At 47.2% G+C, this 27968-nt stretch overlaps 2 protein-coding genes across 3 annotated transcripts in view; both read left to right on the top strand.

The window, feature by feature from the left end:
* Positions 1-12048, top strand: part of LOC8035876 (DENN domain-containing protein 2B) — a 28574-nt gene extending 16526 nt beyond the window's left edge. For both annotated transcript variants that reach the window (XM_029986902.4, XM_042286533.1), the window contains exons 13-17: positions 727-850; positions 4399-4526; positions 5584-5737; positions 7806-7898; positions 9517-12048. In XM_029986902.4, the coding sequence (XP_029842762.3) occupies positions 727-850; positions 4399-4526; positions 5584-5737; positions 7806-7898; positions 9517-9557 (540 nt within the window). In that variant the 3' untranslated portion in view covers positions 9558-12048. The remainder of the gene's footprint in view (positions 1-726; positions 851-4398; positions 4527-5583; positions 5738-7805; positions 7899-9516) is intronic.
* Positions 12049-15158: 3110 nt separating this feature from the next.
* On the top strand, positions 15159-26603 carry LOC8035877 (U1 small nuclear ribonucleoprotein 70 kDa). The gene is made up of 10 exons (XM_029986904.4): positions 15159-15441; positions 15846-15908; positions 16611-16665; positions 16746-16810; positions 17275-17337; positions 17415-17496; positions 21880-21981; positions 23201-23291; positions 24483-24614; positions 25715-26603. Exons 1-10 carry the CDS (start codon positions 15298-15300, stop codon positions 26160-26162), a joined length of 1245 nt encoding a protein of 414 aa, XP_029842764.1. The 5' UTR covers positions 15159-15297; the 3' UTR covers positions 26163-26603.
* Positions 26604-27968: the final 1365 nt, after the last annotated feature.

Below are 27968 nucleotides of genomic sequence, written 5' to 3'. Positions count from 1 at the left end.
CGTCCTCAAGGTCGTGTCGGATGTCGTTCTTGAGGTCATGCTAGACATCGTCCTTGACTTTGTCCTTGAGGTCGTCTGATAGGTTGTCCTCGAAGTCGTCTTGGGAGTCATTTTTGAGGTCGTCCTATACGTCGTGCTCGAGGCCGTCTTAGAAGTCGTCTTTGAGGTCGTCCTAGACGTCGTCTTTGAGGTCGTCCTAGACGTTGTCTTTGAGGTCGTCCTAGACGTCGCTTTTGAGGTCATCCTAGACGTCGTCCCTGAGGTCGTCCATAGGCATCGTCCCTGAGTTTGTCCTAGGCGTGGTCCTAGAAGTCATCCTTGACGTCGTCCTAGACGTCGTCCTTGAGGTCGTCCTAGATGTCGCGCTCGTTGAGCGCGCTCTCTGGCAGATGGCAAAACCACCCTTGTTGCTCCATTTAGCTTGGGCAGTTTGGCGCGGAGGTCCACATCAGTCAAAAAAGATATACAAAACCTTTTTTTTTAATGGGTCAAGCAAGAGCCATATGAAGTAGCACCCGTGCAGTGCACTCGTCCGCTTGGTCCCGCACTGGCTAACGTCTGTGGAGTACAATGAAAAAACTAGCACAAACAACTCACGGAGTGGGGTTTGTGAGGGACGTATTCCGTGCTCCCCGGTCTTCGTCAGCATGGTCATGCGGTCGAGAATTTTCTATCTTTCCTCGCGCCGTCTCCTCCCGGTGCACAAAAAATGTGACCCCTCCCCAGGTGCTGGTGGTGGACGTGGATCGGGGGGCCCTGCTGAGCGAGGATGAGGACAACCGGGACGTCATCCCCAAGAAGCTTCAGAAGGCCCTGTGCATGGCACTCAGCCTGGCGAAGAACATGACTGGCAAGTAGCCCTACCCTCCCTCCGGCGTACCTCTCTGCTCGGGTCACAAGCTGCCCACCTTGCCCTGTGTATCGGATTTGAGCGCGGGTCCCCAGAACCCGGCCCGCGGATGGACGCAGTCTTTCCCGTGACGCCCGGCCCGCGGCCCACTGCTACCAATGCAAAAAATAATTGTGCTCGTTAAAATATCGGTGCCATGGCACGCACTAGAAACACAAATAAAGATATAAGAAATAATGAGAGAGAACTGCAGTGTTGTGCAAATACTTTATTTTTCAAATAGTAGTTTTGAATAATCCGCTGTTCGATATTTGCTTCGAGATAAACTTTGATATTCATATTTTTCGAAGTGTTGACCGCAGTGGGATAGCTCCGTTGAGCGTGCTTCTTACCAAGCACCGGTGCACTGCGGAGAAACAACACCCACGGAGCTTGCTTACGCGGGGATTGCTTCTCCACGGGGCACCGCTGCTCAGTGGTAAGAAGCACGCTCAGATGTCCTTAAGAGGAAAACCCACTTTCAAAGCTGGATGGCGCACACGCACGGATGCTGCGTGCAAAAAGAAATGGAAACTTTTTTGTGAGTGTTGGTATCTATACTACAGTAAAGTTTTCAAAATCTAACCGCGGCTATTGTGCGAGAGAATATGTTAGGCAAAGATGTCCTGACAACTTACGTTCGTCGTTCATGATTGTGTTTTTGTATTTTTTTTCTTCAAATTCTGGATTTAATAAAGAACATTTGCATATAGCAAGATGACTTATAAATCCCATCGATTAATTAATGCTGGGCATCCCCATAGGTTTAGTTTTATGTCAAATGCATCATTCACTTGCCGTTCCCATGTAGGCAATGGACTCATAAGGAGTCAATTATTGCACTTAAAAATGAAGTCCCGTAATATACCGAGTCATCGCCCGACCCCCCGCCGCCTGAAATTCTTAAAAAACGTGGGGTGGGCCATGTCTCGGTAGGTGTGCAAAAAGTTTAGAAAAAGCTAAAAAAATGCCCATTCTTTTGTGCACATCTAGTGCGGCTGCACAAAAGATACGTTATGCTAAACACTAGAAGTAGTTTCATTGTTTTATGTAAAAAATGCTCATGAAAGAATGTTTTACTATCACAGTCCATTGCTCGCACAAGCACGATGAACTCCGCCGAACGTCATACAGCACGAACATTTGTTCCATGAAGGCACATTTCTAACACCACTATGTTCCCTTCGTTAATAAAAAAAAAAAAGTCAACAAGAAAATACGCAAACCAACCAGTTGCAACGTGTGAGCGAGCAAGCAAGTGGACGAAACATGCGACGAAGAGCGACGCGGCAATGCTGGGGAAGTGGGAAAGTGGGCAATCATGTTGGCAAGTATTTCGGCGTCGGGCCAAGTCGGGCGCCTTGTCAATCGCAGGGAGCAAGCTCTGGCGCAACCTTCTTGTTTGGTGCATACTTGCGTGCAGCCGTGTGCAACGTGCTACCAATGCGGGTTGAGGCGGCGTTGCTGCGTGGCGTGGGCGTCACGTGCACGAACACGGAGCTCAAAATGGGACGCTCTCCAGACGTCTCTGTGTGGCGTTCCAGCAAATCTTTATTTATTCGATGGCATTGTCTTAAACATTGCGCAAGTTTACCAACCGCGGTCGCAAGATTCCGGGAGAAGGAGCGGGTACGCGGTGGACCTTACTTCGGCGGAGACAAACTTTGATCTTACACTCCGCGGTTGCATTCCAGGATGTGGGGAGTTCGCTGACCTCGCGATCCCTGAATGGGATACTGCTCGTGTTATCTTTCCAACAGTGTGTTTTTTTTTGTTTTTTTTTTTTCGAACAATCTTTTTATATGCAAAACAAAATTTTATTCTGTTACCTCTATTGTTTTCCTTTTGCACGCATGTACGACGACTTTGGGGTTGCAAAAATTGGGGAGGAAAATGCGTAAAAAAAGTAGTGTCTTTCCCTCTTTCGTTTTACTTTGTCAGGGTCATCCTTCAAGTATAAGGTCGGCGGCCGCGTCATTCGGGAAGTGTGAATGTTTGCGGATCACGGAGTCCGCGTTGGGGTGTTCGTTAGGGGCAACGCTATTAGATTACCTCAGTTACGGAACTGCTCATAGATGCCGCATGCACGAACAGTACCCCCCTCACTCACCAGACCTCGCCAAGCGTCGCTCGACGCGCCGCCAGACGGCTGCTTTAGTAACTGAATCCGGAGACATACGTTTCAATGTTACTAGAAACGTATGTTTATTCTTTCTGTTTTTATTAAAAAAAAAAAAAAAAAAACTCTTTTTGTAGTAAATTTTATTGGAGTTTAGTACAAAATGGGGGCGCCTGATGTTTTCTAAAATCTTTAGTTTGCTAGGTTTTGCGGCACAATAATATATTTTTCATACAACCATGCCTCACCGGTAATTTCAGGCAGTGCGTCCCGACCTAGGTTCATCTTAACTTCGGGGTGATTTCACGGCGCGTCCGCTGGGGAGACGGGGGTGGCATCCCTGTAACCCTTTTTACTGTATCTGTTTCGGCTCCAATATGACCGATTGAAGCCAAAATAGATGTTTGGTGCAGTTCCTCGAGTGACCGCTGCAGGGTAAATGGCGGCGTTGTGATCGCCATTTGGCGCTTCAGCTGGGCTCTTTGAAACGCATAGTTATGAAACGAAAATATAGATGGCGCTTCGAACGACGCTTGGCGGATAGAAGTGAGTGAGGGGGGGTACCCCCCTTTCCGGGAGTTTCACAACTGAGGTAATCTAATAACGTTGGTTAGGGGTGAGTGATCACCTTGCTTTTTCTTTTGGAAATCAATATTCGCCCAGAAAGTGGGGTGGGAGATGACTCGAGACGGTATGTGTATTTGTCCACCTCACATTTCTTTTTGAATTTTTGCTCTAATTTAAGTCTCTGTATTTGAATACTTCTTTAGGCTTATTTATTTAGTATTTCCGCGTTTATATTGTCTTACCTAATTTCTAGCTCTTGAGTGTGCAACAGGTCCCCAATTCGGTCCCCTGGTCAAAATGTTGGGAGACCCCTGGTTTAGACGAAATGTTCCGAAACTAAATTTCCGTCGGTTGCTTTCGGAATTATGACATCACTATCTGAATTGGCCCTTCCCGATATTCATTGTCACCTGGTGGCTCAAACTGCACTCTGAGTGACAATAATGAAAATGTTGCGTTCGATCGGGCACCGTCACTTTCATGCGTCATTAGCAGACGAGGATGTGTTTGTCGCCATTCTTCTTTCCCAGTTTGTTTTGGTTCCTATGATGACAGAGAGGTGCAGGTGTGCACGAAGCGCCAGTTGTAATTTCCTACATTGGGCATCTTTGGAGCCGCCCGTGTGTTGGCAGGTCGATTTGACCCTAGTGGTGCAAGTACATTTCGGAAAGGAACTTTCTCGCTGCGGCGATACTGTGGTGTCGGGGTCAACCTTTTCAGACCTCCTCGATCCACTCGTGGGTGTGAGGAAGCGTTTGCTCGCACGCTCGCATCTTCTCCTCGCACCGGCCAAGTGACAAGACGACCCGTTGGCGTCCCGCAGATCCGACGGAGCGTGTGCGAGACATGATGATCACGGAGGCCTTTGTGCGGCTCTTCGTGGAGCTGGTGGGCCACTGCGACCAACACGTCTCCTTCCTCGACGGCAGCGGCTGCGGCTCCGCCTTTCAGGTGGGGGAGGCTGCACGGTGCCGCCGGTTTCGCTCTGCAGCTTTCGTGTTGGCGTGACGGATCCGAATGTGCCGGAGTTGGGACGGGGTAACGCCGGGTATCGACGAGATTACATGGTTACGTACCGACAAAAATAGCGTTAATTTTTGCGGTCTTATAGCACACTTGTTTTTGCCTAGTACTGGGTTCTTTGCAATCATGTAACAAGAGAGATCTATGATGTGACCCTGGAACTGCATTTCATAAGAGAGAAGGTGTCTGGGTATTTGCAAGATCAATGGTACATACAGTAAAACCTCGTTATAACAAAATGGGATATAACAAACTAATGGATATAACAAAGCAATCATAATTCCCCTTGCTTGCTAATATTGGGAAGAAATGAACAGTGGCTATAACAAACTAATGGTTATAACAAAATAATTACGACCGCTCCTTCAACTTTGTTATACTAACGAGGTTTTACTGTACGACTATGTTTGAGAAATGGTCTTCCATAGCATTGTCAAAAGTTGCCAGTAAAATGGCGTGCGAGAAGAAAAGGAAGGGGACTGCAAGTGTTTCTCTCGACAGATGGCCCTGGCATTTTCTCTCGTCATAAAAGATTTAAAGAGGTTTTAAGACCCACAAGGTCCCAAGTTTCGCCAGCGCGAAGCGACCTTTCACGATAGTTTGCCTCCGTTCATTCAGAAGTTTCTCAACGTCCCAAAGTTTTGTAAATTGTGCCATTCGGGATTTTTTGGAAAAGTTAGGCGCTCCTAAGAGTGAAAAGTATCTACAATTACGACTCGCATGTAACCGGTATTCTGCGACTAGCAGAATTAATGTGCTGCCAGTTCGTTACTTGCCGCATACTTTAGTGGGCTTCAAAAAATTTTTATTGGATAAAAAATTTTTATAGTCAGAGGAACCATTGCTTTTCAGTAGGCATATTTATTCTAATTCTCCTATCTCGGTTATTAAGCTTCCAACATTCTTCTGCCGTTTTTCGGTACTGGTGCAGTCGGAGGCGTGTTCCATAGCGCCGCTCACGATGGTCCTTCCCGCGTTTGCACAGAGGGAGGCCTTTGTGAAGGCGCCGTCGTCCAGGGGAGCCCAGATGTTCCTGCAGTGGTTCGTGGAGACGCAGGCCTTTGAGCTCTTCCTCCAGGAGCGGGTGGAACGGCTGAGGCAGTTGGCCAAGACGCCCCAGCACCACCTGCTGCCCAAGGGTAGGCCACCAATTCTCTCGGCTCCATCTCGCTCGCTCTTGACGGCCCCTCCTGGGAGAAGCGATAGACCCTTTCCGAGATTCAGTTCGGTAAATTTGATTGATTCATCATCTCAGTGCGTGGCATCTGTGCCAGACTGATGGCGGCCTTCTTGAGGCCGATGAAGGGAGAAGTTGAAGGTACTGCCGAGCAGAGGGTGTATGTGAGGCCCACACGTTCGAGACGTCGATGAAGCGCGACAAATGAATTACGTGCGATGGCTGCGTAAGCGTTTATTTCGGAGCGTCGTCCAGTCGAGTTCTTGCTGCATGTTTGACCCTAAGCCTTTTGGTGGCAGAAGATTAATCGAGGCGCTTATAAGCCCCCACTTTGTACTGGTCAGTTCTTACACTCACGCCGTCATGACTGAAACAAATCAAGAAAGAATTATGAGGTGGTCGGAGAACCAATCCTCATCTACCGTATTTACTCGCATAATGAACACACTTTTTTTCCTGAAAAATTGACACATATTGGGGGGGGGGGGGGGGGCGTTTATTACATGGGGTAAAATTTTTGCATTTACACACTTCGTGCAAATATCGTATTAGGTGCCAATATGACACGGCAGGGTGCTGTGGTACATCTCCAGTAATGGAGGCGCACCCACGGCTGGTCAGGGGCACGCCACAATAACCATGCTTTATAAATTGCAAACCTTTTTAGGACGCTTTCGGGGTGAATTTTGTCGAAGGAAAAGATGCCCTACGAAGCTCACTCAGCACGAAAAGCAACACATCCGTTCTTAGGCGATATATACTGCTAGTATTTGGCGGGCACGCTCAGGTATGTCCACGACTACACGTATAAGAACTCGTGCGAAGTCGAACCCCTGACCGCAGAAGCCCGCTCGCATGGATCCAGTTTCGTTCACGGAGACAAGGTATGTACCAAGTCCAACCCCCGACCCGACCCCCAAAGCGGGCTCGCAAGGATCAAGTTTCGTTCACGGAGAGGCTGCCAAACAATCGCTGTGCCGTTCTGTTACGAATTAAATAAATGCATTTACTCGGAGTGTATGAAATTAGGCCTAACCACTTTCATGATTTCACTGTCCGAAAGCGGACCACAGACAACGGCTTAGTTGTTGACATCAATGCATCCGATAGGCAAAGAATTTCTGGGGCTCGGCAGTTCCTCTAGCCAAGCTTCGTCAAGAGTGCGCGACACTCGGTTTCACGGTTGATCACTTCCGTAATTACCCGACCTACGCACTTGCGGCCATTACGAGAGCGGCCTTCCTGACCGCTTGGCGGCAAAAGAAAACTGGCTTGGGGCTTGCTAAATTGGACACAATTTGAGACTCGCGGATCCGAAAAATGCAGGTGCATTAATTACGGGAGGAAAAAAAAAGTCAAAATATTGATTCCCGTTGTGCCTTTCATTATGCGAGTGCGTTTACCATGCGAGTAAATGCGGTACCATTGTCGTGCGAAAGTAATGGTGCCTGAGGAAGTACAGTTTCCTAACCGCCGTTATCTTGTCGAAGGTGAAACTGCTTTTTGAGCCACTAGATGGCACTGAATTTTGAAAAGGGTCCATTGTTGCGACCATCCCGCCTACGGGAGAGGCTGTCCAACTTCTGAGCGGGACTGAACATTTTATGGAAACTGTGGAGCTGGCTGTAATTGTTTTGCACCCTGGTCTTCTTCAAACAAATTAATGACAAACGTTGGAGAGATCTCGCACGACTCGCCTAATCCAGACTTTGGGGGTCGGCATGTTTGCCGAGTTTTGTACGGTCATCCTCGGATGTTTTTTTCCATTTAACTCTAACGTTCCGAAAGGATTGGTCACCTCTTTGTGCCGTGGTGTTGAAAGCTGGTCATTCTTTCTGTTGCTTTTTTTTGGGGGGTCAACCTCGCATTTTGTTTTGTTTGGCAGTTTGGAGGTATGGCGTTTAGGATTAGGAAAGTGAAGTTCTTTCTTTTGTGCGTGTTTTGCTCTGTAGTTGGGGCACTTAAAATGTAGTCTCGACACACCCTGCTTTGTCGTTTTACACATTTCTCTTCCCTTTTTTGTTGCACAGGCTTCTTTGAACGTCGCGCCAACGAGTACCTGCTAGACCTTGAGCAGTCTGGGAGGGGCCTTCGAGAGTTTGGCAAGAAGGTCAAGAACATCGGTGGGTGTCCCTCTGCTGCCAATTCCTTTTGGACTCTTTTTCAACCCTTTCAACCTCTTTCAATTCCTTTCTGCCCCTTTCAATTCCTTTCTGCCTCTTTCAATTCCTTTCTGCGTCTTTCAGTTCCTTTCTTTCTCTTTGTTCTGCACTCTTGAGCTCCAGCCATGCTTAGGCAGTAGGGACGGCCAGAATAGTTTGTCGGGTATGGTTGTAACTGCAATGCCCAGTATATTCTGGGAGGATGTGTTTTACTTGGCGTGCTTGGAGTACCGAATTGTGCTTTTGATTGCATTTTTTTGTTTTTTTTATACCAGAAATGTTTGGGACTACCGACTAAACTGCCTGACTGACCGTTGCAACCTTTGTTTTTTAAGCAAAGTGTCGAGTTTTTGTTTGCTCTTTCTGCTTGAGTAAGTAATCTGTAAATTTTTTAGTTGACTGATTTTTTCTCACTTGAAACGTCTTTTACAGGAAACGAGAGAAATTATGTTAAAAGAAATGCTTAAATATCCTTTCAAAAGCGTATTTTGTTTGTGTCGGCTGTTCTTTAACTTTTTTCATATGCAGTAGAATGTTTTTGGTGCCTTTTTCAGGGTTCTGTGCTAATAGTTATACGATCCAGTTAAAGACAGCACTTTTGGAAGCCTATGGATGAGAGAGGAAGCAAATCTCACGCAGCAACTTATTTTGTATGGATTTTCACGGCTGTGGAGAACTTGTATGTTTATTCAAAGACAAGTCGACATTTCTTTATTTTCTAATTGTTCGTAAAATCAGGGGTTGGTCTATAATCGTAAGCAAAGAATGTCGACCCGTAAGAGGAAACAAAATTTCCAAGCTCATCGAGCTAACCCACACACTCCCCGCATCAGCCGCTGGTCCTGGCACGCCGGTGCAAGGTGGAGAACCTTGATGCACCCGCCATGCACGGTGTACAATTACGAATTTTATACTAAATGAAGTTAACTGAAGAGGAAGTCGGGGAAACCGAACCATTGAGCACGGAACAAGCGCACGTGAACCCTGAAGAAAGAGACGGAAAAATAAAGGACTTCCGCAAAAGCTTGAATCGCCTCTAAGCCTAGCTGAAGCTAGGTCATGCCCACCAGGACAAGAATAGCGAAAAGGAAAGCAGGAGGGTGGCTGCATTGGGCGTCAGTGTTTGGACATAGCAGCCAGGAAGATACATGCAACAGGATGAAAATTAATGTGCCTAGGCTTGTAAGAGTTCAACAGGACCGGTGTTTGTGAGCTTAGCAGCAGGGAAAAGATATCACCATATCAACAAGGTTTCATTGTATTAGTATATTTGATAATATGTTATAGATTGTATAATATAAATAAAATTCCTCTCCAAATCACCTAATACTCTTGGCTATTTTTAACTGCAGACAAAGCTCGGTTTGCCTTTTGAGTGAGCCAAAGTTGTGGAACCTTGTTTTACTATATCTGTACGGAGCTCTATTTTCCTGTAAAAACTTGTTTTACTATATCTGTACGGAGCTCTATTTTCCTTTAAAAACTTGTTTTACTATAACTGTACGGAGCTCTATTTTTCAGAGATAGTTCTTAGCCTGGATTTGACTTCAGCTTGTTCTTGCTTCCTTCTTGCTTCTAGGAGAGAAACTCCGGAACCTGAAAGCATTCCAGCGTGACTGATGCCCCTTTCAAGGGTGTCCTTGGTGGATGGAACTCTTTTTCCCTTTTATTTGTTATTTGTGTTCTACATGCTTTGTTTCGTGTTACGACAATTCATACTTTTTCGGAAGCTCTTCTTTGTACATTTGTATTTTTAAGCCTCGCGATCCATTCGCCCTTGTGTGGCATCCCAGCCGATGCCACAGAACAAAGAGTTTATTTTAAAGTTTTGAAAGGCTAATGCCGAACGTGTTGTATTTAATATCTTTTGGTTGTTGAAGAATCGAGTGGTAGAAGAGCCATCTCAACACTGCCCCGTGCGACTATTTTTGTGGCAGTTCAAACTGCATTGCCGAAGACTCAAATGATTGGCTTAAAGACAGACGACCAGTTCGCGCTTTCCACTTTTCCCTCGTTTCCTCCTCTTGTCCCTTCTACACTGACCACCGTTGTCTTTTTACTCCTCCCCCATGGTGAGGAGAATTTTCTGCCTTGCAGAATCTCGAGTCTGGTCGTCGGCCTTTAAAGACCCTTGTTTCTGCTTCGACAAGGGGACCAATGTCGCGCTTATATCACCTATGCGATTGTGTGTTTCTTAAAGGGACACTGACAAGTCAAAATTATATATTCTTTTATAGTCCGAAACAATTGAAAAGGATGCCTGGACATTACCCTCGAAATTCAAAACTTTGGAACTCAGTTTTCGTGAAGTAAAAAATAGAAGTTTCCGTGCGATCCACGCCAGTGTTTGACGTCAAAGATTGAGTTGTCGTGCAACTCGAGTTTCTCTCACACCTCCGTGTTGTGTTCACCCCCGTCCCGCGATCAACCGCTCCCTGCGTGCCACCTATTACTGTGAGCAGACGACGCTTCACTTTCGAAGTTCCTTTTAGGGCTCTTTCAGCGATACCAAATTCTTTGAAACGGTGTGGGGTCGAATAGAGTGCGCAGTGGACTTTTGTGAGCGACATGGGGGGCCACATCTTGCCGGTTCTACGTGAAAGGATGCCCTCGTGGAGTCGCATCCGAAACTACGGCACACAGGCACCAAACCCAGTTGTTTAAACCGTATGACAATTTCCTTTTTGAAGTCTGAGAGGTCGTTGGGAACCTAAAAAAGTGTACTTCGTCCGATTACCCGACTCAGTGATCATCATCAGTGCTACATGCGTCGAGCGCCGCCATGTTTTCTGAGGGAGGAAAAAAAGCCAGGGGGCGACATCACTCCGGACTTTGATATTCAGTATTTCGAAAAGAAGGTCCGTAGTGCGTTCACAATTGCATTAAAAAACATGTTTTACGAATGCTGTTATTAAATATTATAGAAACGTTGCTTGCAAAGCTCTTAAACTTCATAATCGATTACGTCACAAAAAAAAAGAAAAATAGGTGCAAGGAGGTAAGGAGTGGGAGAGAAAAGCAGCAAAAATAAAAAGGCACGCACATGTAGAAACATTTTTTTTTTTTCGCATTCTGCTATTTTTTTTGCATGTCTATGACTACAACTTGCATCATTTTTGACAACAAAAACAAATACGATTTTTGAGGTGTCTGTGCCCCTTTAAGTTGAACTTAGGTGTTGGTTGTTTAAAATTCTTTTAGCTTAGAGGTTGTGCCCAAAAGTGTGGGTTGTGTTCAGAAAAATCTTTTAATGCCGTGAAATTGCACCCCTAATGCTGAATATCTGTTGGGGTTGCTTCATCGTCCAAGATGTGAAGCTTCTCTGCCTGTTTGGTTGTCGCAATCTGTCATCGTAATGTACCACATTTTTACAAAAACAATTAGGCTATTTTCTTTTTTTTTCTCTCTTTTGCCTATTGTTGCTTGTAATGAACCCTTCCCATTCATTTGGTATGTTTTAACAAGGATCATCCAGTTTCCATTTTGTTTCTCATGTTTTTTTTTAAAAAGAAATTGTAATCTGCAGCAGAGCAGGCTTGATGTCTTTAGAGAGATTGATTCCTTCGTTGTGTTTTCGTTTGTTTGTTACCAAGAAGTCTTAAATGATGCGGGGAGTTTTATATTAAACTGCATGTTGATGGTTGTTTTGAGGGAACGCAGCATTAACGATACAACCAGGGGCGGACGTACCAATAGGCAGGGTACCGTAAAATACCGGGGAAGTGGGACCAATTCATTTTCACTAAAAACTGACTTAATCTAGACTTACGATAGGGAGCTGCCTTGGGCGGCAAAATTTTTGAGGGTGGTCAATTTGTGGCTGCCCCCAAATTAGTTGACGCTTCTTTTAAAATCTAGCTCTGAATTTAGCTACTTTGGGAATTCTAGCTCCAAATCTAGCTACAGCTTTGCTGGTCTTCTTTCTTCACCAGAGTGGAAAAGCTGACAGTTTTTGTTTTAGTTATACTCTACATATAGGTACATAAATGGTGCCATCGCCCCATCACTGGAAGTGCGCCCCTGGCTTCCGGGCGCGAGCTTCATATTTGTGCTTTTTAAAATTTTAACTCCAAACCTAGGTACTCCCCCCCCCCCCCCCCCCCAAGTGGCACAGACAAAACTTTTTTTTGTGGGTTGCTCAGTTTGCTGAGATTTCCACGACTTGGAGTGAGGAGGGAGGAATTGGGGGTCAAGATGCACGTGTATATTCTAGGGTCGGCTGAATTCCGGGGGGGGGGGGGGAGGGGGAGGCTGAAGCCCCGTAAGCGTCCCCCCTAACTATGCCACTGCCCCTCCCCCCACTCCTCAGGGTAATTGACCATGGGGAGCGAGTGTTGTGGGGGTACTGTTAAAGGTGGCCTATGGCGGCAATAGACTAAGTCCGCCTTTGGATACAACTGATATGATTACTCACAAAAATATCTAACCTTTTCATTGCTGCAATTTTGTACATCGGGGCTAGTGAGCTAGATATCTCCTTTTCATACTGTTTCGGAGCCCAGGATCAGGGATTTAATATAATAATGCCTTGTTTTGTACAAATTGTAAAGTATGGATATGTGAATATGGAAGTTGTGAAAGGCCTATTGCATTTCTTTTTTTATTATTCATGATCATTTTTTTCTTTTCCATTTTGTACATGCATGTGTATGCAAGTGATCATTTTTATATTTTGAGTGTGACAAATACTGCCTTTGCCACTTCATCACTAATGTATAGTGCCTCTCAAGCTATTTACTAGCACGCTAAAACAGAAATTAAATAATAGAAAGCTGTACATATTTTTTTCGGAGTGATGCTCTTTAACGGGTTTGAATTGCTACACTGGTGAATGACTTTTACAGATGTTTTTTTTACACTTTGTACTGGCAAATAAATGCTTTTCTAACATTTTAATGTTCTCACTGTGTCGTATATTAGTCACAATGTAGAAGAGGTACCATTTGCTTGGCTGATATTTAAAAATCAACGTGAGCAAAATTGCTTTGGTTCTGTTGGAAGAGGCACTGGATTATTTGGGATCCTGGGTAAAACCTGCACCGCTTTTTTTTTTTTTATAAATGTTAACATTGTTTTAATGCAGAGCACAAGTTTGTCTGCTTCTTTTGCATCTGGTGACGTCAGAATGCCTAGCTCTGATTGAAAGATAGTGGGTAGACCTCAAGGCATCTAGCATTGAGGTCTACCCACTATTCTTCAATCAGAACTTGGAGTTTTGATGTCACCACAATTCCTGCAAAAGAAGCACACAAACTTGCACTCTGCATTAATTTGAGCGTCTGTCTACCATTTAGATGATGCTTGTAATTCGCGCCTTCAAAAAGTATAGAATATCCACAAGATAAGTGAACCCTGTTTTTTGCACCGCAAAAATGAACTATACACCGCGGAGAGCTCAAACTCCGGAGTTGCCATGTTAGTTTGCATCTATGCCGATTAAGGACGGTTTATTGATTAAAGAAACGTGTATGACGGTTTTGTGAGTGATCTTCCTAATAAATAACAATGCCTCAAAATTGCTTTTTATATTAAAATAAAATTTAAATGTTCAGAAACAGGTTGGGAGCTTTACATTGCAGCTTTCACGGCATGTGTTGGGTTTCACAGCCTCTCTGATTCTTATTTTTTTCGTATCTGTGAAAGCTGCTGTAGAAAAAGGTTTTACATTCACCAGAGTAGGTGATGTGCTGTCTTCTTAGCTGTTCACACGTGCACAGTTGTGTTGCAAAGTGGCACTCACTTGTTTTAGCTGCATTGCTCAGCTTGCCAATAGTGACGCTTCTATCCAAGTGTGACTCGACAGTTGCTGTCGAGCAAATGCTCATCAGCAACTGACGCTTGGCTCCTCCCGCATTGAATACGTAGCCAAGAAGTATGTCACACCGCAACTTCTGCTTGAAAAAAACAAACAAATTTCATCAATTCTTAAATTGTTGGCCATGGTACAGTCAATTCAAGCGGTTGGTTAATTTGTTCTCTCCTATTTTTACAAAGAATTGTTTACAAATTTGAAATCGCTCGCTGAGAAGCGTATCACGCGTTATGTGCATTCGGGTCCGCAAAAATTAAACATTCAAATGGTAGTAATTCGTAGCAAGTCTGTTCCTCATTTTTAGGGGACGTTGATGTGTCGCCATCTTGCTACATTTAAGACTTCGAACTTGAGGGGGTCTCGTACGTTTTGCGTCGATCGGGTGAGTAAGCAGGGATTCAGTTAAAACGATTCCGGAAGCCAGCCACCGCTTGTTCCTGCCAGTTATTTTGAAAAAATGTTTGTTTACTGGTTTATAAAATTCAAAAAGGAATCGACTTGGGACTAATAAGAAACCAGCACTCGCAGAACACCAACAGGATACGGGGAGTTGCTTTCACTGAAGTGTTTACCATAACCACGAGAGCTTCTCGAATTCCGCTTTCCTATTTTCAATTCGATGAGACTTTCCAATTTTCAGTTTTAGTTTGTTTGAATTATAATAAAAAATATTTGCCGTGGTAGATGTTGTGGGGTGAAGTACTGGATATTCTATTTTCATCATCCAGCTTTTTGTACTGGGGTAAAGAACAGCCACCACTATCCGAGCGCTTCGACACCTCAGCACCAAAAGCGTTTGTTGCGCGACTGCACGTGCTACGGTTTCAAGCTTTGGTAAAATGTCCTACTACAAATATAACTTCACCAAACAAACACAACGCGTGAAAGAGGCTTCGCTGCGCGTTACCCAAACGGCGCATGAAGCGAGCTGACGAGCTGAATGATCCAGCACGGTATGTCCCAGTCTGTCCTACCCGTGACGTCACAAACGATGATGATGATAGCTAGCGAAGCGCCCCCTGTAGTTCGCGGACGCCGCGAATGGCGCCAGAAACCGAAACTTTGCAAAAATGAACCCCGTTTCGCCATTGAAAAGTAAAAAAAAAAGATCACATAACTGAAACTTTGTCATCTTGCTCGAACGGCTGGGGCTGCATTCTGACCAGAGATTGAGCTCTCCGCGATGCTTTTATCGCGGACGCCCGATATATCTGACTAAAATCAAATGGTACAGCTATAACCTTCCTATATTTGGAAAGATATTTTTGGTGAAGCTTAGATCTGAATCATATATCCGTTTATTATTCGTAATAGTTGGTAGTGGCCGTAGTGGCCAACGAGGTTGGTAGTGGCTAGAGCACTATATAGCTATATAGTGCTCTAGTAGTGGCAAAAGAACAACGTAGAGGGGGGTAAAGCGGCTTGCGCGGATTGATACTGCTACAGGGAACAATGTATAGAACTACTTTTTGGCTATGGTGGCTGATGGTGGCACGTTAGTGGCAGGACGACAGTAACGGTGAAATTGGCTATCGGCTCGAGGGAAAAATGACTCAATACCTCCCTCCAAACCTCCTGGCGCTGTTCGCGCCGCGAGAACCCATTCCTTACCTGCCTCCAACGGATAAATTACCGCACGAAAAGACCCCTGGCACCTACACCGGCGTGGGAAAATACTTGAGCCTATTTGAGGTAAGCGCCAATGAATGCGTGTTGCTCGTTTCCATTCAAATGAACGAGCGCCTTGAGTAACTAGCAGTTAACTTAGCCGTTATTCACTTCAGTCGATGTTTCCTGAAGATTTCGATAGAATACTTTTATCAGGAAGCTAACTGCAACAGAGTTTCGATGATGCAAAACATTCAGTGTTAAGCCTAATGCTGAACTGCTTGTGCTCTCGAATTTCGACGCTCTTTCTTGTTACGCTTTTTCTGCCGTCATTTTATCGTTCGGTTATATTTTTATGATGCTTTCTATTCAAGGTTTCTTGGTTAGCTTAACGAAATGTTTCACCTAGTAATTTTTTGGCTGCCAGTACTGCACCCATAAATGCCAAGTCCCGGTGTTTGATTGCGTACACCTTTGGTTGACCTCAGGATCCCAAGGATACACCACCACCAACGCGGGTAGAAACTCGAGAAGAACGTGTTGAACGCAAAGTGAGTACTTCCTTATTTTATTTTTGCTTGGAAACTTGTCGCACGAAGCGACGATCGAAGGCGACACTTTCTAGTTTTTCTTAAATACGTTTGTCTTATTCATCTTAGCAAGATAGAGCTTAAAAAAAAAAAAAATCAAAAGAAATCCTAATACGTCTTATAATTATTCGAAATCCCAGAGCAGATCACATTGCGCTTGCAGATTTTTGGTTGAAACATTTGCGTTTTCTTTCGTTCTGTAAATCCAATGCTCTTTACTTTATTATGATTAGTTTTCCCTGATAAAGCTAAGTCTCTTAGCTTTATGTCTGCAGGAAATATTGCATCATGTTAGTCCCAGGTGTAAGAAGTTTCTTTTGAGAGCCCCATTACAGCGGTACTGTGCAAGAGTGCAACACTGATTTGGAGAAAATATAAGGGTGCAGGCGAGCTGGTGAATATTAACCATGTTGGATTAACCTGAGACTGGGTAGAAAAGAAACATCAAAATGTTGGAGAGGCAACAAATAGACAGGACGGCGTCTCTCTCGTCTCTCGGCTCAAAAGCTCTCTAGCCAGGCAGAAAATAGACAGGTTGTCATTTTGTCTATTTTCTGCCTCTTCTACGTTTCAATGTTTCTTCTCTACCCCAGCCTCAGGTTGATTCATCATGACTGACTCGGAGCCTTGCTTGGGATTATAATTCTCCCTCTCCTTTTTTAGAGACGAGAAAAAGCAGAGCAAGTAGCCTACAAGTTAGAGCAAGATATTGCCTTATGTGAGTACCTCCCTTCAAGAGATATTGTCTCTTCTTGGCAGTGGCTTGGACCAATCCAAATTTTCACTTGTTTCTTTCAGGGGAACCCCACAACAATGCTGCGGGAACTGTCGACCCATTCAAGACCCTCTTTGTGGCCCGGGTGGTAAGTTTCGTTTCCTCTGCCACTGTTGGTCACCTCGCTTTGACAAGAAGAGTTGGTCCCAGCAAGGCACATATTGAAAGCACCCTTTTGGCATCTGTAACTCGGGGTTTTTGCCAAATGAAGCTTCTTGTCCGATCGTCCCGGGCTTTGTGACGGAAGTGGCACTCGAGATAAGCCTCGCAAGTTGCGACCATCGAAATGAGAGCCTACCACATTTCATACCCAGTGCTGTCAAAGCTGCTGGCACAAGGTGTGGCTTCACATAACTACTCATTCGCACGAGGGCGGTGTGAGCGAACCGCAAGGTAGAGTCGTACGCTCTTGCCAGCGGCTTTGACAGCATTGTACAATCGGTGTGGAGTATAGTCGTAATAGGTCTCGACGGTGTCTTTCGACTATTGTCACTCAGATGTAGTTGCACATCATCTTCCACATCCTAAACTTGTTCTTGAACCCTTTTCCAGAACTACGACACGTCGGAGTCCAAGTTGAGGAGGGAGTTTGAGGTCTTTGGCAGCATCAAGAAGGTGAGCAAGTTCGTTCAGCAGTTCTCTAGCAAGCCACACTTTGTTAAACTGACGACCTCGCTTCCAATCTCTGGCAGATTGTGATCGTGCACAACAAGATCACCGGGAAGCCTCGGGGTTATGCCTTCGTCGAGTATGAGCATGAACGCGACATGCACTGTAAGTACCCTCCTCTCTCCCGTTTAGTTTCGAATGGGTCTGGCATAGCCTCAGATTCTTGTTGTTCCGATTCAGAGTGTGGCTTCTTTTGTGTGCGTCTATCGCACCTTTGTTGTTGCTGAGGGTTTATTACAAATTGCCTTTAAGGCTGTTTAAAGTTTTCATGACTTTTTTTTTTTTTTTTGGCATTTTGGTATACAAGTTTGCGTTGGGTTTGTGCATCCTTGCGTTGCTGTGTGTGCCCGGGTGAAAAACGTGGTTGGATGGTGACTCTTCCTGGTAAGAGTTTGGCCGCAAAGGTTGGAGGATGGCGGCGACTGGCTGGCGGCGCCCCGCCCACTCTGCGGTGGGCCCCGTCCCGAGAGGCCGGTCGGACGTCTGGTCGCCGTGAGGTTCGGGTCTGTGCCTTCTTTGTGGTCGGTTGGCTGCTCTGCCTCGTGCGAGGTCTTCGAGAGCAATTTCTTTTCATGTCTTATGCGAGTCTTTTGTTGAAGAAACGAGACTTAGCGACGGAACGGCCAGTGCTGTCGGTCGGGGCTTAGCATTCGTTGGGCTGATGGGCCTGGCTTGTCACCGGATGATGTATCCGGAAGGGCAACTTCCCAAACCTCTCAGGAAAATGTTTCAGTCGGGATATATTCTTGTGGCGAGCGCTATGTCTCGACTGCGCACTGTCTAAAGTTAGATTTTCTGGTTGTAGCGATGGGTAGTGCGGAACCAGAACCAGGTGTAGTCGTGTTTCGCTTGGACATATTCATCTTCGGACACGAGGTTTGCGCACCATTTAATACCGTCCGCACACGTGTGCGGACGGCAATGCTTCTGGCTCAGGCTGCAAATGTCCGTAGGACAGCCGCGCGACGCTCGCTTCTCGGCCATTTCGTTCGAGAGATGCCGGCCGCGGTGGCATTTAAAAAAGCTGCGTGCAGCGCGGTAGAATTTATACCGGCGCGTTTGCGAGGAAAGCGTGCGGTTATGCGGCACCGACGAGCCCTTGCCGTCCCGTCGCCGTGCCCTAGGTTTCCTCGGTGGAAGAGAGCCGGTTCTGTTCGGGGGCTGCATCACGGTGCCAGAAATGGTTGCAGTGGGCAGTAGCTGGGGTGCAAGCGTTCTCTCTCGGGCCTGCGGATGCGCACATGCGCTCGTCGTAATTCTTCGGGACGGGATGACCCCGAAGGGTCGAGCGAGGTGTCGAGAAGCACGTAAGGAGAGGCGAGACCGACGGCACGTTGCCGGAGCCGTCTTTGCGCCGGCTGGGTTCCATCTCTGGCGTCGCGGCGTGGGAGTGCCCGCAGTGTGCGCGTGGTGCGGCCGGCCCGGGGGGTGACTGGAGCTTTCTGTCTTGTCTCACCACAGACTTGGCGATGCCAGAGGGGGCGTCTACTGTGTTATATGTTCTCGCTAACGGATCATTTGGTTTGTATGGGATATGGTAAGGTGTCGGTAAGGCTCTTTGCGTTCTCCGAGCCCTTGGCAAAAGTGAGCGGGTTTGGTCCGAGAGGAGGGGGGGGGAGAGGGCGAATATAGAAAGAACAATTTTGGTAGAACCAAATTTTTTCCCATAGTTCCTAATGTTTTAATCTCTTGGATGTCTTGGTGGCTTTTACTTTTCTTTTTTTTTTTGTGTGTGCTTTATTTAGTTTTAAATTAGGACAGTTGTCTGTATGTGGCCGCTTTGCTTCATGGTGGCACCAACGGCTTCCGGTTGGTGTCGAAGCATTTGGATGCGTATCATTTCTGAACGAATCTTCAGCTTGCATCTGGAAGTTGCGCCGTGAGGCAAGCTTGGCTGGAGGTAATGGTAGGTGTTCTTTATTTTGATATTGCGCGAGGGCTATACCTGCGCACCTTGGGGTGCTTTATAAAAGCTCTAGTAAGACGACTGCACACTATAGCATCATGGGCACACAGTAAGGGGCTGCATCTCCTTTGAGTTCATTCAGTGCTGGAATCGTTGGCCAAAGTTGTCAGCTTGAGTCGTGGTGTTTTGGGCTTGTTCAGTCTTGTTTGGTTGGCATGTGTATTTCGAAAGGAATGAAACTGGTTGGGGACCAGCGGTACTAATTTCCTATGGATGTCATATTTTCCGGCCTCTGGATCTACAGGCATAAGGTCGCGCGAGTGTTGTTGGTTTTGTTCGTATCAGTGCTGTGGGTTCTATGTGTGTAGTACACGCCAGCGAGTTGTAGGCAACTGGATGTGATACGACGAAAATAATCCCTGGAGAAGGAGAACAAGAGGGAAAAGGACAAACACAAATCTCCAAACACAGCTAGGTGACTGGTGCGCGACCGAAAAAATCCGCCTGGTCCGGGTATCGAATCCGGGACCTCTCCATTACAGGTGGAGCGCTCTACCAACTGAGCTAAGCAGGGGTTAGATGTTTTCATTCTTGTCCAGCTTGCTTGCAGCTTTGCATTTAATTGCATTATAATCAATGGATGTGATAGACTACAGTGGTCGTAGAGGGTCGGAATTTAGGACTTCCTGCTTTGGCCTATAGATCACAACCGTAAGTGGGAGATGGACACATTGTGGTCTGGGCAACTTCCTCGTTCTTTGGAATCGGACTTGGAAACTAGAGTCTGCAAAAGTTCCGTGCCGACTAAACTCTTCGAGTGCATGTCAGCAAAAGTGGATTATGTCCGCCAATGAACTGCTGAGGTGCTGACTCTACTTGAGAAGTGATTGTGCTGAAGACCCTCACTATGCCCGGCTTCCGAAGATCGCCTTCAGGAACGATTGCTCCGCTGAAGACTGCACCATTATGAACAATGGGAAATTCCGCTGTAGCCTTTTTTAGTTTCCTTCGTGTGGACATGTGATTTGTAATGAGGGAAGAACATTTATCGCTATGTTGTTCACTTGTTTAGCATTTATGCCTGGTGGCCTTCTCATGATGACCGCTGGTCTAGGTGATTTACTATGGTGCACCTCATCGACCCTTGTTTGGAAGCAAAATTTCTTTCTTTCAAAAGTGGTGTGCAGTGCAGTGAGCATGGACTTGTTTCCACCAATATACTTCTTGCAAAATAATTGAAACAACAGAGTAGGCTGGGGTTGTGTTTCTGCACGCCTCTAGCGCCGACCTCTTCAGTAGTGAGCGTTTGTTGCAAGTGCCTAAAAATTTACGGTTTGCACAGTACAATGATAGCTGTAATAGAGGTTTTAAAGTAAAGGCCATCATGGATAGCTACAATTCTAGCTTGCTCTATGGCATTTCAATTATTTTGAAAATTCTATCGGTGTCCCTAAGCCCCACATGTGAGGTGCTGTCTCCTTGGCATTCCAAGGGTTTTGTGGGATAAGAGCCCTGGGCTCTTCTCCTTGGCTGCTGCCATATGCAGGCAGCTTCTTGCATGGTGCACAGTGGGGTGTGTTTTTACATTGGGAACCGAGATTTCTTCTCTCTTGGCGGTGGCAAGAAGCCAGTGTGAATTGTTTGAAGCTTGCACTGTGACTGCTTGATCGTTGAACCCGGGTTCTAAGCTGGGCTGGGAGCGGTGTTTTGTCTTGTTTTTTGGATGGGTCTACATACATTTTCAACTAGTCTGGGACAGCGGTGCATTCTGATTTTAAGGACGGACTTGGCATTTTGGTTTTGTATGAATCGAATTATTTTGATTCGGAGGGGGTGTAACTCGAGTTGACCTTGTTAAGAGGGTAAAGGGGCGAGTTGTATGTCACTGATCGGAGTGTGGCGGTAAGTTCTAACTGAGCTGCCGGTAAGTACTCCGGTAAGTGAGCCTCGGACTGGCATCTGCACATCCTCGAGCGACGAAGCGGGTCTCTCTGAAGTCATAAGCTTACGGCCTACAGCCCCTTTGAGGAAAGCTGGAATGGTGCGGCTGCCAGCACCAGAATGGTTATCTGGAATAGTCACTGTTGGCAGCATAATGGCCAATTCATCTGGGCCTGCATCACTCCAGTGCAGTACTGTTCATGGTACAGGGAAGGGGAGAGGGGAGCTTCCTTTTCTCCCCACCAGCCTTCCATAAACAAAAGTGGAAAGAGTTCACTGCACTCCACGAGTGTGTGCCCCAGATGAGTGGACCAGTAGGATGGAGCAGCCTGGCTTCTCCGTGCTACTCGGTGGCAATGATCGTGAGATGCCACAGGTGAGGGTCGCTTACCGGTCGTTCCCGGCACTTGTTGACTCTGGGAAAACTGGCACAATATCCGGGTCACAACGGGAGTAGAGCTTAATGGAAATCGGAGACTAGAGGATGGAGATACGGAAGCAAAGACTGTGCTGAGATGGAAGGTTTCGCCCCGTGCAAGCGAGAGCTTGGGGGATGTCGCTCGAGGGTGTGCGGACGGCCACGGGCGGTGGTGTGGCAGCGTGGGGCTGAAGGGGCCTGGCCCTCTCGGCATCTTTATCAGCCGCCTACAAGCACGCCGACGGCAAGAAGATTGACGGGCGCCGGGTGCTGGTGGACGTTGAGCGGGGACGCACGGTCAAGGGCTGGCTGCCCCGGCGCCTGGGTGAGCCACCTTTTCTTTCCTCGTGTCTTGCAGCCTCGACGACCACTGGGTCCCTCGATTTCTGCTCTATGATGTTGTAGAAGTGTCATATTTACGAACTCCGGAGTAAAGCATCTGCAGCCGTCGATTCGAGCTTTGCTCAAATCGACAGCCACAGTGTGACTGCTCCATGCAATTGAATGGGTCTGGCAAACCTTCAGAGCCTGCTGGTAAATGGGCCAGCATTATTTTTTCCGCAAACTAGGTTATTTGCTACCCAATATGGGTAGCCCTAGCAGAAGTCGGTGCACTCCGTACATTCTGACCAGTCATATCGACCGTTTCGCCGCTCCTGGTCATACTCGTTTTCTTTGTTTTCAAGACCTTTTTTTTTTTTTTTAGGTGTTAACAGGTCAACATAGGCTAATCGGAAAGCTCGATTGGCTTGATTCTAACAATTTAGCGGTACTTTGGAAACATTCGGTGGTTCTATACTTCGTTTCAGCTTCGGTCCAAACGCGGCCGATGTTATGAGCCGAAGGGCCAATCAAACAGCGAAAGAGGCACAACGTCATGGCGTGCTCTCTGCAGTTGATGGGATCAGCCGGTATTCGCCGTGTCTCTGTGCGTGTTCCTCCGCCGGCTAGTCCTGTCAGGCACAGAGAGCACGCCATGACGCTGCGCTTTTTGCGCTGTTTGATTGGCTCTTTGGCTCCAAACATCGGCCGCGCTCGGACCGAAGCTGAAACAAAGTATAGGCACCATGTGACAGAGATCCTGCTTTGAATTCCCGGGTTTTGGTCTCGCATTAAAAGATGGCGCTGTGGCCTAAATTAATCCATGGGCCTTTGCTAGAGCACCTTAAATGTCCCAAAAAAAATTTCTGATGGCCTAGTTTAATATATAAAAAAAAAATGGATGCACATTAAATGTTTACAACAGCTTTTTTTTTTTTTTTAGGTGACATTGCAAAGAGCATGCTCCGGTGGTCTGTTTTCTCTTACTAGCTTTGTGTTGTTGTATACTCCTCACCTGTATCTGAAAATAATTAGTTCAATTTACGTTCTTCCTAAAATATGCATTCCGAATAACAACACTTAATCTTTTATGCATTCATTTTAGTGTGCGGTGAAATCTAAATTTCAACGAAAGAGTTTGGTGTCGCGAGCCATTCTTTCCCGTCTGTCAACGCCGGTGTTTCGTGGACATGGCTCACGCTGTCTTGTCCGGCGTCCCGCAGGAGGCGGCCTGGGCGGCACCCGGCGTGGGGGGCCAGACGTGAACACAAAGCACTCCGGCCGAGAGGACTCCCGCCTGGACGACCGCTACATGTGGGTATCCCTTGCCGCCCTTTTTGGTATGCAGCAGGCCAGATCGCTTCCAAAAGTCGGCGAAGGATGCGAGCTAGACTTCCTTCGTGCTGACCAGGTGCTGGACAGATGCACGGCGCACGTTGCATTGCTCGGGCAGGTCGCGGTGGCTTCGAAAGAGGCCCTCCTCTGGCGACGGCAGAAAATGAGCCCCGTGCAATTGTGGCATTTGGCTACGGCGGCAGAGTGCCGTGTCGTTGTGCTCATTCGATTTATGTGCACCCGCTGCATTCGGTGGACACTGCAATATTTGATTTACGAGTCCAATGCTGCAGGCTTGGTCAGGTATATCGAATGAGCCCGTTGTCAGGGTATCTAGCAACCAGGAATCATCAGGGAAATTTTATTTACCGGGAAAAATCTGGGAATTGTAAAAGTATCAGGAAAAACGAGCCGGATACGCCTTCGAGTGCCCTGATTGAAGAGTTTGGGGGCAGAAAAATAAGCAATCAATTCTGCTTAGAGCGGCGTGGAGGCTCTGCTCACCCGATGTAGTGTGTGCTACCCGATGCAAAGGGAAGAGCCGACAAATTCAGTCCAAGCCTTGGATTGGAGTGAATTGGATTGAGGGTGCACCAGTTAGAGCTACGAGATTTAGGAACAAATTGGAACGCCACAGACCCCAATCCAAGCCTTAAGCCGAAAGTGTGCGTCTGGTTTGGTCATTGATGTGTGTGGTTAAGCGTCATGTTTCCGGAAATGGGCTCTTCACTGACGATGTGGGCGGCAAGGAAGTGCTTGTTTAATCTGCACTGGACTAACCTGAATATTTCGGAATATGCAAGTGGGATTAAGCCCGTGCGAAATGATCTTCATAGTGCTCAATGCTCAATGCCTTGTGTTGTAAGGGTCTTGTATTTTTAAGTACCTTTACAGTGGTCAGGGAATTTCATTTGAGATCGTCGGGGAACACCTAAAAAAGATGCGGAATTTCAAAATAATAATTTGCTAGACACCCTGATTGTTGTTGCTGTCGCGAGTGGTGTAGCTAGTTAGCCACTTAAGGTCGGGTGCAGTGGTTGCATTTCCACCCCCATACTGGGAGAAATGACTCGGGGCTGCACGGAAGCCATTTCCCGAGTGCGAAGGCCATCGAGGGATGCCCCGTGGAACCGAGTCGACCCCTGCAAGCGTTCCCTCTGACCGATGCAGGGACCGGGACGGTCGTGACCGGGACGAGCGGATGCCGCGCGGCGAGCGGCCGGAGCGGGAGAGACGACGCAGCCGCAGCAGGGAAAGGGACCGGGACCGGGGAGACCGCGGGGACCGCAGGAGACGCAGCAGGTGAGTGCGCTGGCCTTGCTGCCCGCGTTCCAAGTGCAGCTGCCCAACCTTCCCGTACCTTACGGTGGAGGTGGCTTCTGATGAAGCGAATACTGTAGACGACTTAATTTTTGCAATTAATAATGTGGCCAGAAGAGGATCCCTCGAATATGTTTTCCTGCGGGAACAAATAGGTAGCATACCGCTGTGGTCAGCGAAATTTTGAGCCCGTAGAATATTCCAGAAAATCGCGGTTCACCAATTTCGAAAAATATTGAGCCTGCAAAATATTTGGAGTAAATTATGGCCATAGTGACTTGTGGTACATTGTAACTAGGATCTTAATGCAGTTGTACATTTACGAACATGCCAAAGTTAAGGTCACTTGCGAAGAGTACCGGGGTTACGTTTAAGTTACTTTTAAAATGTGTCCCTAGACGTCAAGATATGCCGTGATTGCTCGTCGCATCATTTCCTAATTTAAATAAAATAGCAATTTTTTTTTTTATTTTTTTTTTTTCTAGTTTGGTTTTTTGCACGTGGCATTGTTTGAGGTAGTTACTAGTCAATTTAGTGTGCGTCGAGTCTAAATTGATTGTGACGCCGGTTTCATGCATGCGCGATACGTTAGATTGTTGTGCTTGGCTCACTCTCGTGACGCACAAATTCCCCAGAGATTGCCGGCCACCATAGAATTAACGTAATAGTCTAAAGGGAAAGGTCTCGTTTATTGCGGCCGCTTGGGGGCAGCGCGGCATAGTCGTGGACATGGGTCCCGATATACCCATCTTGCTGGCGACGTCTTACTATACATAAAGGAGTGGCAAAACGTTGCCTGTGAGGTCTGTACCCAGCTCTTCTCCGGGCGTCGCGCATTGTTTGAAAATAAAGCCGACGAGCACTCAAACAACTTTCACTGGTCGAGGCAGGACGAACATGCCTACCCTATCGTCTGCTTACTTTCTCCACCTATTTTTGTGGGGACCAGCGATGTGGGTGCTTATGGTTTGCCGCATTCTGCTCCCGTCTTGCTCCCCGGTCAGTTACGGGCGTCCGTCGCATACCCGTTGAAAGGACTCGCAGCTAACGGCGTCAAAACTTTCTCTCCTTCCCCGACGCAGCAAAGACCGGAAGCGGGAACGGCGGAGGGACCGCCCGGAGCGTGACCGCTCGGACCGGCCCGAGCGCTCTGAGCGGCCGGAACGTGGCGACCGGGACCGCACGGATCGCGGTGACCGGTCGGAGCGCCCGGACGACGTGGCGGGTGGCGACGAGGCCCCGCGGGAGAAGCGGCGTCGTAGCCGCAGCCGGGACCGGGCCAAGCGCAAGCGGAGCCGCAGCCGCAGCCGCGAACACAAGAGGCGGGAGCGCCGCTCGGACCGCAACGGGGCGGAGCGTGGCCCCGACGGGATCAAGACGGAGCCCACGGATCAGGACGGATTCGGAGACAGGGACAGTCGCACTGAGAACTACGACTCGGCCGGGGCAGGGGACTTCGGCGGCGGCGGCTACAACAGCGAGAGCCAGGGGTCCTACCCCAAAATCGAGAGGGGAGAGGAGTACAACTGACAGAGACGTGCGTCTGCCCTCTGGCTCGATCCTCCCGTCGATGCCAGAGCTGGCAACATCGTTCCGAGACTGTACCGTGAAAGAAGAGTCAAACTGTCGGAATGGCTCGCGAAACAGGACTGCTTTTGTCACCCGGGTCTTTTTTTTTTTATTTAAGGGGTGCGGGGAGGCTAGGGTAGGGAAATGAATGGAATTTCTGGTATGTATTAGAATTGGACGAAAGGGAAGGTACGGAATGACCCCTAGCAGTCTTTCCGATTCGTGGGGTGGCGGTAAGTTGTGCTGACCTCCAGCCTCTTAGAGGTAAGTTGGTTTTCGATGAAGACAGGACCCGACAATGCCTCTTTGTTTTGTTTTTTTAACTTTCAACCTTCATTTGGTTCATACGCATCCTCATCAATTTTTTCGAGAGGCCCAAATAAACCAGCTCATTGATTATGATTGTTGTTTTTTCTTGGGTGCCTGTAGATTGAAATAATTGTTGCACCATTTCCAAACGTCCCCGTGCGACTAATTTCTCATACATTGTTGCTATCTGATGAAGCAGGTTGCAATGCTCAGTGTTATAACGTAGGCCCTGTTCTTTTACTTTCACCTAGCCTTTTTTTTTACGAAAAAGCATTCCTTTACAATGTCGGTGAAGTGTCTTTCGCCAAGGGTTTTGATTTCGGCGTGTTGCTCTGATATATGCAATTTGCAGTTTGTAATTCCAGTAAGATGTGGATAACCACTTTCGATCGAGTTCTTGCAACAGTATTCACATGGGGGAGAAATCTCCCCCTTTGCTCCCCGAGGTACGCATCACTTGGTAACAACGTCGCACCTTTGCGCGGAGTCGCTGACGTAGACATCCCATGGTGATGAGGGAGCTTGTGCTTGAGCTGCAAAAATGCACCCCACCTTGGCAGGGGTCTCTTTGCAATTGTCGGTATTTTGTTTGCGTGTCTGGCAGCTTCACAGATTTTTCTCGGCGAGATACCAGCGGCGCCATCAGGATTGCATAACTTGTAACTCGCACTGTTGTGCATGTCGTCCGAGGCACCTGAAGGAGTTTTCGATATTCATCAGTGCCATCCTCGAGCCACTTCTCATACAACTGGTTTTTGATTCCACGTCTTTTGCCTTGCATCCCCCAGTTCAAGAAGCAGTTCGTTGTCTTCTGCATCTAACAGTGCTGCTACCATAATCGCCTATTGCCGTTTTACGTACGCATCCATTTTTCTGCTCAACTGCGCACACCGAACCCTCTTGACGAGAGTGTTACCGCTAAACGCGTCTGATAACGCTGATGTCCCTCTCGGGTCCCCGAGGTTTGTGCGAATGCTTGAGTCGGGGAGGGAGCCTTGCTGATTCTGCCGATCGTGGACGTCGCGTTCATCCCTCCCTGAGAAACATCCCTGTTGCACCTTGCATACCCGTGAAACCTGGTTCGTAGGCTTTTAACTCCTTATGGCAGAGTGCATTAAAACCTTGTGATCTCTTGCAACATGATGCACTGGCTTCGTCTATTGGGTAACCGTGGAAAACCTGGATTCCTTGTATTTTCTATTTTTTTGAGCATCATTCTTTCTTGCTTGGCTCGAATAACCTTCGGCAACGTTATAAACAGTTTCTCGCAGTATGTATTCTTTTTCTTGTGGATACGGCAAAGCCTTAGCTTCAGTAAAAACTCAGTTCCAGGGCCACCTTGCAGGTGGTGCCAGCGTGTTCTGCCGTCGTAGGAGGTTGCAAGAACTTGGTTGTAAGCAATTGCCAGTGCGTGAGGCAGCCTTGAGCCTCAATTGCTGACTTTGCATCTTCACCCCT

The sequence above is a fragment of the Ixodes scapularis genome, unplaced genomic scaffold, assembly GCF_016920785.2.
Source record: "Ixodes scapularis isolate PalLabHiFi unplaced genomic scaffold, ASM1692078v2 PGA_scaffold7__128_contigs__length_106722199, whole genome shotgun sequence".
Classification (NCBI taxonomy): domain Eukaryota; kingdom Metazoa; phylum Arthropoda; class Arachnida; order Ixodida; family Ixodidae; genus Ixodes; species Ixodes scapularis.
This window is presented reverse-complemented; position numbering and strand designations above follow the sequence as displayed.